The sequence below is a fragment of the Grampus griseus genome, assembly GCF_964374135.1.
Source record: "Grampus griseus genome assembly, chromosome: 3".
Lineage (NCBI taxonomy): Eukaryota > Metazoa > Chordata > Mammalia > Artiodactyla > Delphinidae > Grampus > Grampus griseus.
In genome coordinates, this window is record NC_139019.1 from 75,028,323 (window position 1) to 75,043,619 (window position 15,297).

The following is a 15,297-nucleotide window of genomic DNA, read 5'->3' on the forward strand; positions in this document are numbered from 1 at the left end:
AATATTAGAGCTAATGAAAAAGTTCTCAGGAATTGAAAACAGAAATTAAGACTGTACAGTTATTTATTACGCGCGTGTGTGTATATATAACTTCTTTTCAAAAGCAATCTTAAATCATACTATCTATGGTATTTATACAGATTTGAGCATCATGAACTATACAATATAACAGGTAACACCATTCATGCCAATTTTTTTCTCCTATAAAATTGTTTCTGTAGTATGTTGAAACAAAATGCTTAGGCAAAATTAATCATCTGAAGAGTAAAAATAAAATTTCTAATAGGCAATCTCTAATAGTTGAAACTCTTCTCTGGCTAAATTAACTAACTCATTTAATTTAGTCTTCATAAAATATAAACGCTACAATTGTTTTTCACTTTTAAGATTAAATTTTAGAATTTTATTACACGAAATAATAAAAAGAGGAGTCTTAAGAAATTACTGGGTCAATATATATATATATATATATATATATATATACTTTTTTTTTTTTTTGCGGTACGTGGGCCTCTCACTGCTGTGGCCCCTCCTGCCGCGGAGCACAGACTCCCAATGCACAGCCCCAGCGGCCATGGCTCACGGGCCCAGCCGCTCCGCGGCACGCGGGATTCTCCCGGACCGGGGCACGAACCCGCGTCCCCTGCATTGGCAGGCAGACTCCCAACCACTGCACCACCAGGGAAGCCCCTGGGTCAATATTTTTAATTGCTTATATAACATTGACTATTTCAAATTTTCCTTTTTAAAACTGGCTCATGGCTTTAAACTTGTTAATGTATTTTCTGTGTTTCCTACACAACTCGGTTTTTTTCTCTAAAGTGAACGCTGCAAATTGCCTTGGATGGGCAATAATGAAAAAGCAATACCATTTATTAATTTTGTATAAGTTACCTTCCACCCCTGAGATTCCTTGGAGGGGAAGAGCATGTCTGAATTTCACCAAACAGTGCCAAAGGCAGAAAGTGAGAGAAACTAAACAAATGCATCCTGGAGGGAGAGAAAATGCCTGCAGCAGCAAATGACCTACTACATACCTCGTTAAACAGGCTTTGATGTTATAATTTGTTAATTTCTGGAGGAAAAAAGATAATTAACAATAGTTTAAGTTTGTTCTGATAGAAGTATTTAACTTCTATCTGTGTAAGTTTTTGATCACAAACAACACACACTGTTCAAGAGGGCAGTCCACTTCCAAACCATTATAATACTAAGTAAATGTGCAAGAAAAGCTCAATGAAAAGACATTTTCTTACTATCAGAAAATGCAAACTAAGAAGTACATTAAACTTTCCTTAAAGTTTTAAAATATTGTTGGCATTTGTTTCTCCAGATAAATGGTTTTTTTAAATATTTTGAAGACCAATTCATTGTAAGAAAAGGTAATTTTATTCAAATATGCAGCTCATGGTATGAATAAGCAAGTACTCATTTCCCAACAGAATTGACAAGTCTTTCAAATAATGGTTTATTTTTTTTCAAAAAATCAACACAGCAATTTGGAATTTCAACATACACAGGTATTTGTATGTATGAAGGCATGTGTGTTTCTGTATATGATGTAATCATGAGTATGGTTCAAAACATACCTATTTTTAATAATAAATAAATTGATCCTTATTAAAGTAAGTTACTATTTAACAACCTATGTTCAAGCTGTACCATAACGAAATACATAAATGCATACGTATGTAGCTTCGTATCTTAAACTTTATCCTTTATTTATTTTTATTTATTTATTTATTTTTTGCGTTATGCGGGCCTCTCACGGTTGTGGCCTCTCCCATTGAAGAGCACAGGCTCCGGACACGCAGGCTCAGCGGCCATGGCTCACGGGCCCAGCCGCTCCGCGGCATGTGGGATCTTCCCGGACCGGGGCACGAACCCGTGTCCCCTGCATTGGCAGGCGGACTCCCAACCACTGTGCCACCAGGGAAGCCCTATCCTTTATTTTTAACTAGATTTCCATTCTCTGTGTAATCATAAAGATAACTTAATAGAATTGTTTTAAATAGGCTTAAAGATAATAGAATTATTTTAAAGGCTTCAGTCACACTATTAAATATGGGAAAACTGAAAACAATAACAAAAGCAACTGTCTTCACTATCAAAAGGAAAAGCAAAGCTGAATTGCTTACTTAACAGTATTTCCCCTAACTTTTTAAATTAGTTTCTTTTGGATACACACTTACATGACTTAACATTATCACTGTATTACTGCACAAATAAAAGGTCAAAGGAGAGCTTCAAACAAACATTAATTTTCTCCAGTGATTATGAGAATATTTCATTCTGTATTTTTAATAAAATAATAAATTGTGAAATAACTCATTTTCATTCAGAATTTAATTTAATGGCATTGTATGTTCATTATAGCTTAAACTCTAGGTAACAAAAAAATAATCGTTTGAGAAGCAAGAGGGAAGGGATATGGCTAGATATGTAGATGTATAGCTGATTCACTTTGTGATAACAGCAGAAACTAACACACCATTGTAAACCGATTATACTCCAATAAAGATGTTAAAAAAATAGTTTGCTATGCTATATCATTTCTATATGGCATTCATAACCTAAATTGACTTAAATCTTATGATCATATAAAAATCAAATGTGCATGACCCTGAAACTATATCAGTTTTTTGTTTTGTTTTCTTTTGTTGTTTAGCCACGCTGTGCAGCTTGCAGGATCTCAGTTCCCCGACCAGGGATTGAACCCAGGCCAGGGCAGTGAAAGCCCAGAATCCTCACCACTATGCCACCAGGGAACTCCCACTCCCATATATCAGTTTTTTGGGTTTTTTTAAAATTGTAGAATGTATACCTAACACAATACTATTGGTGCTTTTAATTTTTTATTACTACTACTTCAAGCCTTCTTCCATAGCCTTCAAGCTTCATGAGGTATACTCATCCTTGTATATCCATTTCATAAACAAGGTACAATCTCCTTTTCAATAAGGATTATAAACACAAAGCAACAACATAGGTCCTAAGATTGTTACATCTGATTGCATACTTGACAGTATGGAGTTACTGATTATATTTACATTTGGAGTAAACTGATAAAAGTTTATTTTAAAAGTTTAAATATAGAAGTACATGATTCTAAATATACAACGTATACAAAGATACTCCACCTAATTCTTACAACTGCAATTTTTAAGTGGTGATTTGTTTTATGTCCAGGAAAACAAAAAACTATATATCCTATGCTTTAAAAAAAAAAAAAGAGTTAAAATACTAGCCTGTTACTATTCAGAATTACTACTGAAATCCAGCTTAATTTAGGAAGTTATATTACAAATAAAAAGCAGGTAGTTAATAGAGGTGTCTTTTCACATTAAATCTTTAACTCAATTAGGCATTAGTTAGAATTTCTAATATCATATTGAAATAGGCAATTTATCTAGGAATTAATATTTTTAAATATGCCTTTTATTTACATCATGTAAACAGTTGAAAAAAAAATCACCAACAAATAACATCACACATGAAATGCTACTGAACTAGTCCCCTGGAAACTAATAATTTTTTACCCTTAAATTTGCTTAACATTATTTTCTTTAAAATACTTTAGCGATTATTTAAATATAGTACATTCGGTTTAAAGCTTGGTGACTTAGACTAAAAGTGCAAACTATACTTTCACAAATTACCTACGTTTCATAAATTTCCTGCCTCGATTATTCCAAGTAAAAGTTTAGACTATTTCCTACTACTAAAGGGTGACATTTTCCATTTTAGTTCTCAAAATAAAATAACTTAGGGGACAAACTGATAAATACTGGAAATAATTTTTTTAAATGATGTTCAAAATAAACAAAAGTATAAAGGCTAAAAACCAAAAGAAACCAAAAGTACAGTGAGAAACGCAAAGCTGACCTCTCTTTAATCTTTTCTTGTTAAACCTAGGGTACTCAAGAATTGTCAACTAATTAGTCCATTTTATTGATGACATTTTTCTCTAGGGAAGTTATTTTAGAAGTTTAACCCTGGAGCAAGTCATAGCTTCTCCAGTCTTTGAAAGTGTCCAGAGCATTGATTATAACTGCAGGAGGTGTTACCTTCTACCCCAGAGAATCTCACTCTGCACAATCTTACACACTCTCTCACTCCCAAAATAGCTTTGATTCAGCAATTCAAACTGTTTCCGCTGATATTAAAGGAAGAACCACAGAAAACGGATCAGCAGTTAAAATGAAATAGAAGTGGGGCGGGGGGGGGGAATACAGATCATGGATATAGTAGCACAAAGCTCAAGAGTAAAGCAGATTTGAAAAAGACATCAGAGTGACTCAAAAGGGAATAACATGACAGAAATTAAACAAGATTTTTATGTTTGCCTTCTGTGCATTTAAACTCATCTCAGCCTCCACTGAAATTCTTATCATACATAAACCCCAAGGCTTTCAGCATACTGTCAAAACCACACCCTCTCTTTCTCTTTCTAAGTCTCCAGAGTCACTTCTTAGGTAGCCAAGAAAAAAGACAGAAGAATTCAAATATGCATGTAATTGAGAAACAGACCATTTTATAACCAAATTCTGATTATAAACAATATTTTTCATGTAAAAATGTACCTAATTGTTTTAAAATCCAGTATTTTTTCTCTTGCACTTAATGAAAAGGCCTAGGTCTACTTTAAAAGTTTTTTGAAGTCAGGAATAAACACAGGGTAGAGGACCAGAAATAAGACATGAGGGGCCTTGCAATATCTTTCTTGGGATGATGTCAGATTATCAAGGTGCTCTATGCTGTCATAGTTAGCTTTCCACTTGACTATAGAAAAAGCTTAAGTATATGCTTAATTAGTTAATTAGTTCAGTACTAGAGAACAATCTAGATTCAAAGAGCTATCATCACAGAATGGCTTATTCACATCTATCTCAGAAACAGTGACCAAAATTCAAGAAGGTAATTGGATTTTTAAAACCGAACGTCGTTTTTTTCCCCCTCAATTCACTCATGACAGGGCCAGAAGGTAATGATATATCTGCCATGATGCAATGAGCAGACCTGTCTTCTGTCAAGAGTTGAAATCATGAAGGAATAAGCTGTCGTTAACAACCTCTCTCCAAACACTAGAGCTGTCATTTCATTGTTTTCTTTTGCTGGCATGGGGGCTGGTGTGGTGGCCTCATATACCTTGTCAGTTCAGTAATGTGCTAAGCTGTTAACCTTTTCTGGAATTCTTGACTTGAGCAATCTTTTATGAAGACTATAATGTAAGAGCTTATATTTTCTTTGATTCCTTTATGTTTCTCTCAAAGTTTACTTTTAAAATTTGGAATTAGTGCTTTTGGTTTCAACCTATAGTTTAGTAGTCTATATTTCAAATAGAAAAAAAAAAGCATTTACTTTTAAAAGGTTTGAAATGTAAGTTGTAGTGATCTAAATTCAGCCAGTCTTTAAGGGGAAAAAAATCAATAATTATTTAAAGTTTCTTGTAGTTTTATAATCAAACATTTAAACTCTTTTAGAAATGGTTAAATGAATAACTATAATAGTATATTCATGAATATTTTCTTTAAAAAATTTTAATAATAAAATAATATCTTTTTAAAATTATAAAAGTAATAATTGCTCAAGGCAAAAAAAAAAAAAGAATTGAATAGGAAAATTGAAAATGAATGATAAAAGAAGAAACCTCATGGTTTCTTGCATAGACTTCCAGGAACATCAATGTACATCGATGTATCCATGTAGGTGTATGTATATACATGTAAGTGTACATTTTAACAAATAGTCTCATTCTTATGTTTTCAATGGAAAACTCTTAGACATCATTTCATATGAATGAACACATATACACACATATAACTCATTCTTATTAATAATTACAGTCTTCCATGATAAGAATATACCATCATTTAATAAATATTCCCCAAATTGGATATTTAGGTAGTTAGAAGTTTTCACGTTATTACAGACTGCTGTGATTAGCATCCTTGTACATATACTCTGTATACTTTGTTTACTGCTCTAGTGTAAATTCCTACAAATGGAATTTAGGGTCAAACATTAACACACATATTTAATTTGGGGCGATATAACCCAAACTGCCATCTTATTGCTTCAATTTACATTCTGACCAATATCTAAACTTGGTATTATCATACAATTTATTGTATGATAATTTACCAATTTATCTGCCAATCTTATATGTTGTAAACTGGCACCTTGTTTTAATAACCATTTCTTTAATTCCCAATACTCTGAATGACTATATTTTAAAGAAGCACAAAAGTCTATGAATCATTTCAACAAAAGTATATCTAAAAGGTCCAAGCAATTATCATGTTTTTGAGGTCTCTGAGAACTTAAACATGCATCCCCTGCGAAACTATATTCTACTTATAAACTGCTACATGGTACTGCTACTGTTAAAAATAAAAACTATGTCCTATATTGATACAGGACTTCTGACTACTATCTACTAACTGTCAATGCCCACTAGAACCCTCTTAAAATTTCCGTGTCACCAACTCTGTCAAATACTTATGTTAAAATAGCAAGATCGGGGCTTCCCTGGTGGTGCAGTGGTTAAAAATCTGCCTGCCAATGCAGGGGACATGGGTTCGAGACCTGGTCCGGGAAGATCCCACATGACGCAGAGCAACTAAGCCTGTGCACCACAACTACTGAGCCTGTGCTCTAGAGCCCCTGTGCCATAACTACTGAAGCCCACACGCCTAGAGCTCGTGCTCCGCAACAAGAGAAGTCACCGCAATGAGAAGCCTGCTCACTTCAACTAAGAGTAGCCCCCTCTCACTGCAACTAGAGAAAGCCCGCGCACAGCAACGAAGATGCAACAGAGACAAAAATAAATAAATAAAACAAATAAATTTAAAAAAAGAAATAGCAAGATCGTGCAGTACTTAGTTGGAAGACTAGGAACTGAAGGCAGTAGTTAGGAGGTGTTACCAAAAATTTATTACTCAAATCACTGGGAAAAATCATATCCTATTTTAGATAACCATCTATAATGGCTCCATGTACATCTGTGGAAAAAAATCCTAAAACTGTAATCAATCAGCTTAACAGATGTGTCTGTCAAAATGGGGGGAGGGAACCCAAAATGGAGTAAGAAAGGAGAAATCAAAAAGTCAACAGCCAGAATAGAAAAGCTAAGTTACTGCTTATTAAAAGGGAAGCAAATGATTTAAAAACTGAAAAGCTCTAAATCAGCTTTCAAAGTATGTGGTTCATATCAGTCAAGCAACAGTTTATGTAGTCTTCAATTTAGTCATCTTATAATCATAGTGATTTCTAAAAGAAAATCCTAAAATATTCTACTTTGACGAATATTGCTACGTAAGGACGTCATCTCCTGAGGTTTACAAAGCATTTTGTTATATAGAAAATTACTTTAATGTTATTTGTTTTAAAAAGATATGAGTTGCAGACTTCCCTGGTGGTGCAGTGGTTGAGAATCCGCCTGCCAAGGCGGGGGACACAGGTTTGAGCCCTAGTCCGGGAAGATCCCACATGCCGCGGAGCAACTAAGCCTGTGTACCACAACTACTGAGCCTGCGCTCTAGAGCCTGCAGACCACAATTACTGAGCCCTCGTGCCACAACTACTGAAGCCTGCGCACCTAGAGTCTGTGCTCCACAACAAGAGAAGCCACCGCAATGAGAAGCACATGCACCGCAACGAAGAGTATCTCCCGCTCGCTGCAACCAAAGGAAGCCCACGCGCAGCAACGAAGACCCAATGCAGCCAAAAATTAAAAAAAAAAAAAAAAAAAAAAGGATATGAGTTGTAAAGGGACTACCTATCATTGGAATAACCACATAAAAAACGTAATTAAAATGCTATACTGAATTCTTTTGATTATCTCTACTCCTTCCACAAATCACACTAAAATATTAGTTTTAAAAAATATGGATGGTTTACTTTTCACTGTACACTTTCATATATTATTTGATTCTTGAACCATGTGAATATATTGCCATTTAAAAATTAAATAAAAATATATTTTATAGTAGGGGCGGTATTAACCCATCAGGACGAAACTAATGGGAAGACAGTAAGCTGATGGAATTTGTTTGGTATTACAGAGGAAATTCTAACTTAAGCCTCTGGAGATAAATAATAACTAGAAGCAAGCCAACCCACCCACAGAATTTCAGAGAAACTCAAAATTCGGGGTGCCAGTTTTCTTGGAAAGTAGAGGTAGGGCTTGAGTCTAAAAACAGAGGCAGTAGTTGTAAGTTCACATAAGACGCAGTTACCCATCCCCCCGAAGCCAAACAAACCAAAAAACCAAAACCTGAAAACCAAAACACGGGTCAAAATCTCACATTGCACAGCCAACCCTGTCAGAGATCAGTGGTTTTTCCATTAGAGAAATTTATCCAGAGAAGGACTAGAAGGACATCAGATCAGGAAAGGGGAAGAGAGAGACACAGAGCTCAAATCAGGTGTACTGTGCAGAAGTCTGCAAAATGAATAAAGAGAGAGCTCCATAACAAAATATGATGAAAGAACTTTAAAAATTCTACAGGGCTAAAAGAAAAAGTAGGTAACCTCCCAGAAACTAGAGCAAAAATAGATGGAAAATGAGAGAGAAAGTATAGTCAATTAGATAAGACAATTAGAGGCTCAGTCCAGAACTCCAAAACCAAATGAAAATTCCAGAAAAAGAGAAGATTAAAATTATCAAGAAATAACACAACAAAATATTCTCAGAATTGAAAATCATGAATGTGCAGTACAGAATGAAAGGAATCACCACATCCCCAACACAATGAATCAAAAAACCCACACCAAGAAACCTTCTCAAAAGCAGTATGATTCAATTTCTTAAAACCAGGGAGAAGGAAAAGCAGCTTCCGTGGAGGGAAACAAAAGGATTCAAGATCAGAATGGTACTGGACTTCTCAATTAAAACACTGCAAGTAAAACAACAATGAAACAAAACCTTCAAATTTCAGAATGAAAATGATATTCAGATTGGAATTCTATGACTAGATGAATTATGAAAATAAAGTGAGCAAGTAAAATAAAGGTATTTTTCATAAATACTAGGTTTCAAAAATTGATCTCGTATTCCCTCTTTGATGATTCCAACAAAATGAGAGCATATATCCAAAAAGCTACCGTCATTAGATCAAGGAAACAGGAGGTCAAACACCAGAGAGAATCTAAGTGGAGTCCCGGGAAGAGAGACAGGGAGGCAGGCTTAGAAAGTGACCAGTCAAGATTGGGACAGAAGTCCACAGAGTTCCAAAAGAGAGCTCTCCAGAAGAACATGAAACCGTAAGATTATCTGATAAATTTAACCATGTAAAAAATTAGAAAGGCCAATCAGAATTAACAACTATTACAAAGAAAACAGAAAACAGTTAGGAAATTATTAATTCTATGAAAATAAACTTGTAGCAGAAATGAGTAGCAACCACAGTACCTACTTGGTTCAGTCATAAGCAATATTAAAGTAGTAGTAATACTGTAAAGCTTGATTGCTGAATTAATCCAAAAACTGTGGGAATGGGAAAGAGATTCTTATGTGCCATAAAAGAAAGTGACTGATAAATCAAGAGACAGCACTATAATTAAAAAATGTTGATATAGAGAATATAATTAAAACCAAAAAGTATTGAGAGTTATTACATCTAGGGAACAGAACTAACAGCTGAGGAAGGATTAGGAAAGGATAACCTTTATTTTGATGTATGTCATTTGTTTTTACTTGATTTTTAAGATTATATGCTTGTATCCTCTGATGTTCTACAGTTTTATTTTAATAAGTTTTAAGTGTAGATTTATCTGTCTTGCTCAAGATATGCCATGCTTCTTCTACAAAGATTTGTGTCTATATTCTCATAAACACTCTACCACTAATATATTGCTTTTTCTCCCATTCTTTTCTATTGCTTTTCTGAAACATCTATTAGAGGATTATTAGATCTTATTCTATTCTCCATGACTTTTTATCTATTATAATTTTTTTCTCAGGTTTTCTCTGCTATATTCTATATACTGTATTCCCCAATTCTAACTTTTAATTTACTAACTCTCTTCAACAGTGCCTGATAGTTTTGCTTGACTTGACTTTTCTTTGTAATGAATCATTTCCTCAAATAATTTTTAGTTTCTGACTACAAATTCTTCTTCATTAGGGATTTACCCTGAATTGTAAAGTGTTGCTGTTGGCACTTTTATGTTTGTTTCCACTTGGTAACCCAGAAGTTTCATCAGTCCAAAGTCCATTTTTACATGAATTTACAGTGCTTGAGATTCCCACACTAAATAAGTTGTCTCAATTCAAACTGCAAATCTAAATCCACCTTTGGGTTAGGATCTGTGGCTTCTATATCTCAGGGGAGGCTGTTTATTTACCCCACCTGGCACCTCTAGCAAACTGACTTTTGCACCTCTAAAAACTAAAAAGGCAGAAGCTTCCAGGGTCTTAGTTTTAGATCCTGCCTCTCAGGCTCAAAGCTGTGCTGTGGACCCCTTGGGGCCTAGGTCTTATACCTCATCAAATATCACCTTCGGGCTGCCACACCCTCCAGGGATTTACCACTGGGGTTTTAAGTTCTTTCTTGTAGTCAGGAATTTAAAGATTCTTTTTCTATCTTTTGAACATAACTAGGTCTTTAATATTTTTGTTATTGCTATGTTTTATTCCATTATTTTTATGGGTGTTTAGTGGGAGGGACAAGTGACTGTTAATTAACTCAGTCCACCATGTTATAGAACCCAAATTGTATACATTACATTGATAAAAATAGCATTAATTTAAAAAACTTAGATATAACACTATGAAAATTATATGCAAAGTAAGTAATTACGGAAATAGTAGAGTCTTCTGAATAATCCAACTATGAGAAATTAGAAAACAATGTAGGCTTAGTCAAGTTATCAGAATTCTCAAAAACTTATTAAAATTAAAAAAATTTAAGTCACATTGGATATGAATCACTTGTACTTTGAGAGTACTCTTTATAATTTAAACTTTTACTTCACTGATTTTATTATAAAACATTTTCTAGAACTTCTCATCCTCTGTCACACTAAATATAATTGCCATCAAGTCCCACCTTATGCATTACACCTAAAGACTGAAAAGTATATATAAATTCTCAACCAATCCAAAAAGTATTACCTACGCCAGTGGTTCTCTTGTGGTGCCCAACGAGCAGCACTGGCATCACCTGAGATATTCTCAGATATGTAAATTCTCAGGCCCCAACCAGACCTTCTGAATTAAAACCTGGGATCTGAACAGGGCAATCTGTTTCAAGAAGTCCTCCATGTGATTCTGATGCATGGTAAAAATTTGACTTCATGGACCAGGGGCTTCCAAACTGCTCCCCATGAAACTTTTCGACAGTATATACATCTCAATCAGTCAAAGCCTGGATAGGGAGAGATCGGTGACATGTCTACGGTGCGAAATTTAAGGAGGCACTCACTCTCACGGTCCTACAAGGACTGCACATCATGAGAGTGACTGACCCCTTAAATTTTGTACCCCTGAACCACCCCTGCAATTAGTAATGAAACGAACTGTCACCTATTTTCCTTGCCCTTTTTATAGAGATCAACTAAAATGCCTGAAAAGATCAAAGAAGAAATAAGTATGAGAAAATCTCAAACTGCACAATCAGACACTGAATAATTAGTACTTGGCTATATGATATACTGTTTCTTACTCCAATTAATATATTATGCAATTAAGATTGTTAAGCACTGAAAATATTAGCTATGCCTCCTGAGCAGCACTGTGGGCATTTATCTGATATGTACTATTTCTCCAACAAGAAATCTTAATACATTTTTAATAATAAAGTTCTTAAGTATCTAAACTGCAGGGATTAGAGTATCTGTAGTTTTTAAACTGTCATCTATGGAGCCCCAGGGTCAGGGAATAAATCTCAGGTGCTGTTGTGAGAATGGTTCCAATCTTCACTTCAGCTTCAACCAAAGTGGCTCCACAGATTCAAACACAAGTTTTGTTTTTTTTACAAAACAGTCCAGTAGAGGCAGGGTTCTAGTGTTGGAAAAAAGTTTTAACCTTACCATGATATGACTCCTATTTTAGGACCTTTTATCTTATACTAAAAATCTGCAAGGAATATAGCATAAATATTATTAACAACACTGAGTAGAGATAATCTTGTCTGGCCTGAAAAATATCAGAATTTACTGCAGTTGTGATATGAAAATGGACAGACCATGGAAAACAGAGTAGTGGCTCCCAGCCCTTTGTAAACTATGGAAACATTTCTTTAAATACAATTTTAGAAAAAAGTCCAGAAAATAAAAACATGTAGGAGTAATCTGATTAAAAAGAATGAGACAACTTCTTTTTCCTTGTTAGTCTTCCTCTTCCTGCTTCCTAAAATACCATCCTTTCCCCCACCTGTCTCCGCACCCTCCAGCCACACACAAATACAGAGCAACCCTTGAAGAATTACCAGAGAAACACCATGAAAAAGTAAAACCAAAGTAATAAAATCACTTTATCTGAATTAAAAAGAGATATCCATTTTTAAATGTTCACCATGTAGAAAGTTACCAGAATAAAGTTCATAAAATTGAGAATAAAGTATATAAACTAAACTTTTCAAAGTACACAACATACACTAAATACTAAGGAACTTAGAAATCAGCTGCTTTATTTCAAGGAACCCTGAGCTGCTCTGACTGAGAAAAGCACAAAAATGGCAAGGCAATGAAATGCTGTTATCCCCCACTATTCCTACTTAAAAGGACAAAATGACTGACTATTCTAATGTTACTGATAAACCTCCTCCCTCTTGTTTAGGATCTCAACAGATAGTTTGTTCAAAGGTATTTGGGATGGCTTTCCCTATACTCTATACTCTATAGCCCTATACTCCCCTATACTTCAAAAAACCCTGTACAACAATAAAATATTCTAGAATGGGAAAGGCTAGTTGATCTAGTAGCACAGACAATATAATTTACATAAAGTATCTCACCAAGCACGTGTTTGTACAAACATCTGATTTTCTTTACTAAATTGTATGTTCAAATATTCACCAAATTGTGATCACATTTCACATGTAAAGTTCTTAAAATACATCAACAGCATCTTTTCTAACCACTAACTAATGTGCCAGAGAGTAAGTTCATTTCACTATTCATAACCTGAAATATGAAACAGTTTAAATAAATTTATTTTAGTTACTTAAATTCTACCAAAAAACACACTATCGAAGTTTGCAATGAATCAAAAGTAATGTCTTTGTGTTCTTTGCACATCCATGAAGACTGAAAAAAAAAAATACACAATTCACCTATGAAATTCTACTTGCAGCATTTTAAGGGCCTCAAAATCTATTAACAAAATATTCTTTAGGAGCTGGGCTGAGCTTTACGCTTATCATTTCAGAGTTAAAGTAGGAAACATATCTTTGACCTTTGCAATCATAAGTGTATCAAGTAATATCTTTCCACTTTTAATTACAAAAATGTAATAATGTAGCTCTTATAAAGCATACGTGATAACTTTCCGTTATTATATTAACCTTTTATAAGTAAAGATGTCACTTTACCTTTATTTTTCTGAAGAAAATCTCTGCTTATATGTGAAAGAAAACCAACTTTGCAAAATTTAACTATTCATTGCAGAACTTAAGAATAAGACAGTAAAACAAGTCGCCAAATATTAAGATGTAACAAAGCTAGGTCAGAAAAAGAAATTTCACCACTACAGGAAAGAAAACCTTGAACACAATTTTAAAACACCAATTTCTAAAAAGTTGAAATTCAAGTAAGAAGAAAGTAATTCAGTAAATACTGCAATTTACCATTTTGTATGTCTTTGTCTTATTCATAAAGCATTACATTTGTGGGCTCTAAAGAGTCGTTTTTTAAGAATAAGATATTAATTTAAAGGTAGCAGAATTCCTTTAGTCTCTAACTTCACTAAATCACGTAGGCAGAGATTTACAAAAGCAGTCATGATTTTTTTCAGAAGTATTTTCAATAATATTGATAAGTATTTGATAATTTAACTGATATTTCATGTAATAAGAAACGAAAAAATTTAGAACTGAAAATACTCATTTCAAAGATTTTATCTAAATGTTCGTATACTTAAGATGCGTTTTTGCTCTTATTGTAAAGGCAAAATAATACAGAATAATCTTTCACTACAAATAAAATAAATAAGAACTATTTAAAGATAAGACTATGTTTAGGAAAGACTTTTTAAAAGACATGATAAAATAATTTATAACACATACTAAAACAGAGCTATAAAATGCCAAAAAAAATAAAGGAAATTGCACTTACATCCATAGCTCTCTTAATAAAAGGTATCTGTGTGCCACTGTCCAGATCTTCATTTATAATAAGCCTTCTAGCCCACTGACCTGCCCTCACAACACCACTACCATGAATTAAAACCATCAGTTTCTGTGGATTTGTCAAAGCATCCTCACTCATAAAGATAAAACTCTTTGGTTCACTCTCAGAGGCATCTACCTGTAATTAAAAAAAATTAAATAATAAATAAATGTTTTCTGATCAGGTTTAGACACAAATGAGAAAACAACTAACGGTTACTATAAATTATAGAATGACTATTACAGAATTATAGAAGTAAAAAAACTTTAAAATAAAATTTTCATTAGAGATTGATAATTATATATAAGGTAGAGGAGCAAAAAAAGACATGATAGTAATTTAAACATATAAAAATATGAAAGAATACTGGAAATATGTCTTTCTCCATTATTATTGTATATTTAATATTATATTATCATTATAAATAAGAATAACTAATTTTTAAGTGCTTCCTATGATCTAGATACTATGCTAAATGTTTAAAAAGTATTATTTCTGTTAAGGTTGCACTATTATTATATTCATTTATAGATGAAGAAGTTGAGGCCTAGAGAGTTTAAATAACTCGCCCAAGGTCACAGCTATTAAGCCTATAAGTTATAATAGAAATATGCTGCACCTAAAATAAAAAACAGAAAAACCCAGCTGGAGAATACACATATTGGAAAACCATATATTAGCAAGGAAAACTACTAAGCTTTTAACAACAGTAGGAGGGGGAACTATTTAAAAATTCAAACACCAACTGTTCTGTGTAAATGGACTTAGAAATTTCATTCAGAGTATGAACACAGGATTATATAACAATTATCTTATGAAGGAATATTATTTGTATACTTTGATAACCTTATTTTATGTACTAGCTATTTATGGTATGAAAAGTGAATATTCTTAGTCATTTTGATTACACTTAATAGTTAGGCTTATACTAGATGATGTATGACTTAGATTTGAAAGATTCAA

The 15,297-nt window shown here is 33.5% G+C and overlaps 1 protein-coding gene across 3 annotated transcripts in view; it reads right to left on the bottom strand.

Moving 5' to 3' along the window:
- The window catches only part of ARB2A (ARB2 cotranscriptional regulator A), a 419,560-nt gene that overhangs the window by 302,853 nt on the left and 101,410 nt on the right, over positions 1-15,297 (bottom strand). For 2 of the 3 annotated variants that reach the window (XM_082651759.1, XM_082651757.1), the window contains one exon: positions 14,281-14,472. The exons of the other annotated variant lie outside the window; for it this stretch is intronic. In XM_082651759.1, the coding sequence (XP_082507885.1) occupies positions 14,281-14,472 (192 nt within the window). The remainder of the gene's footprint in view (positions 1-14,280; positions 14,473-15,297) is intronic. 3 annotated transcript variants of the gene reach the window in all.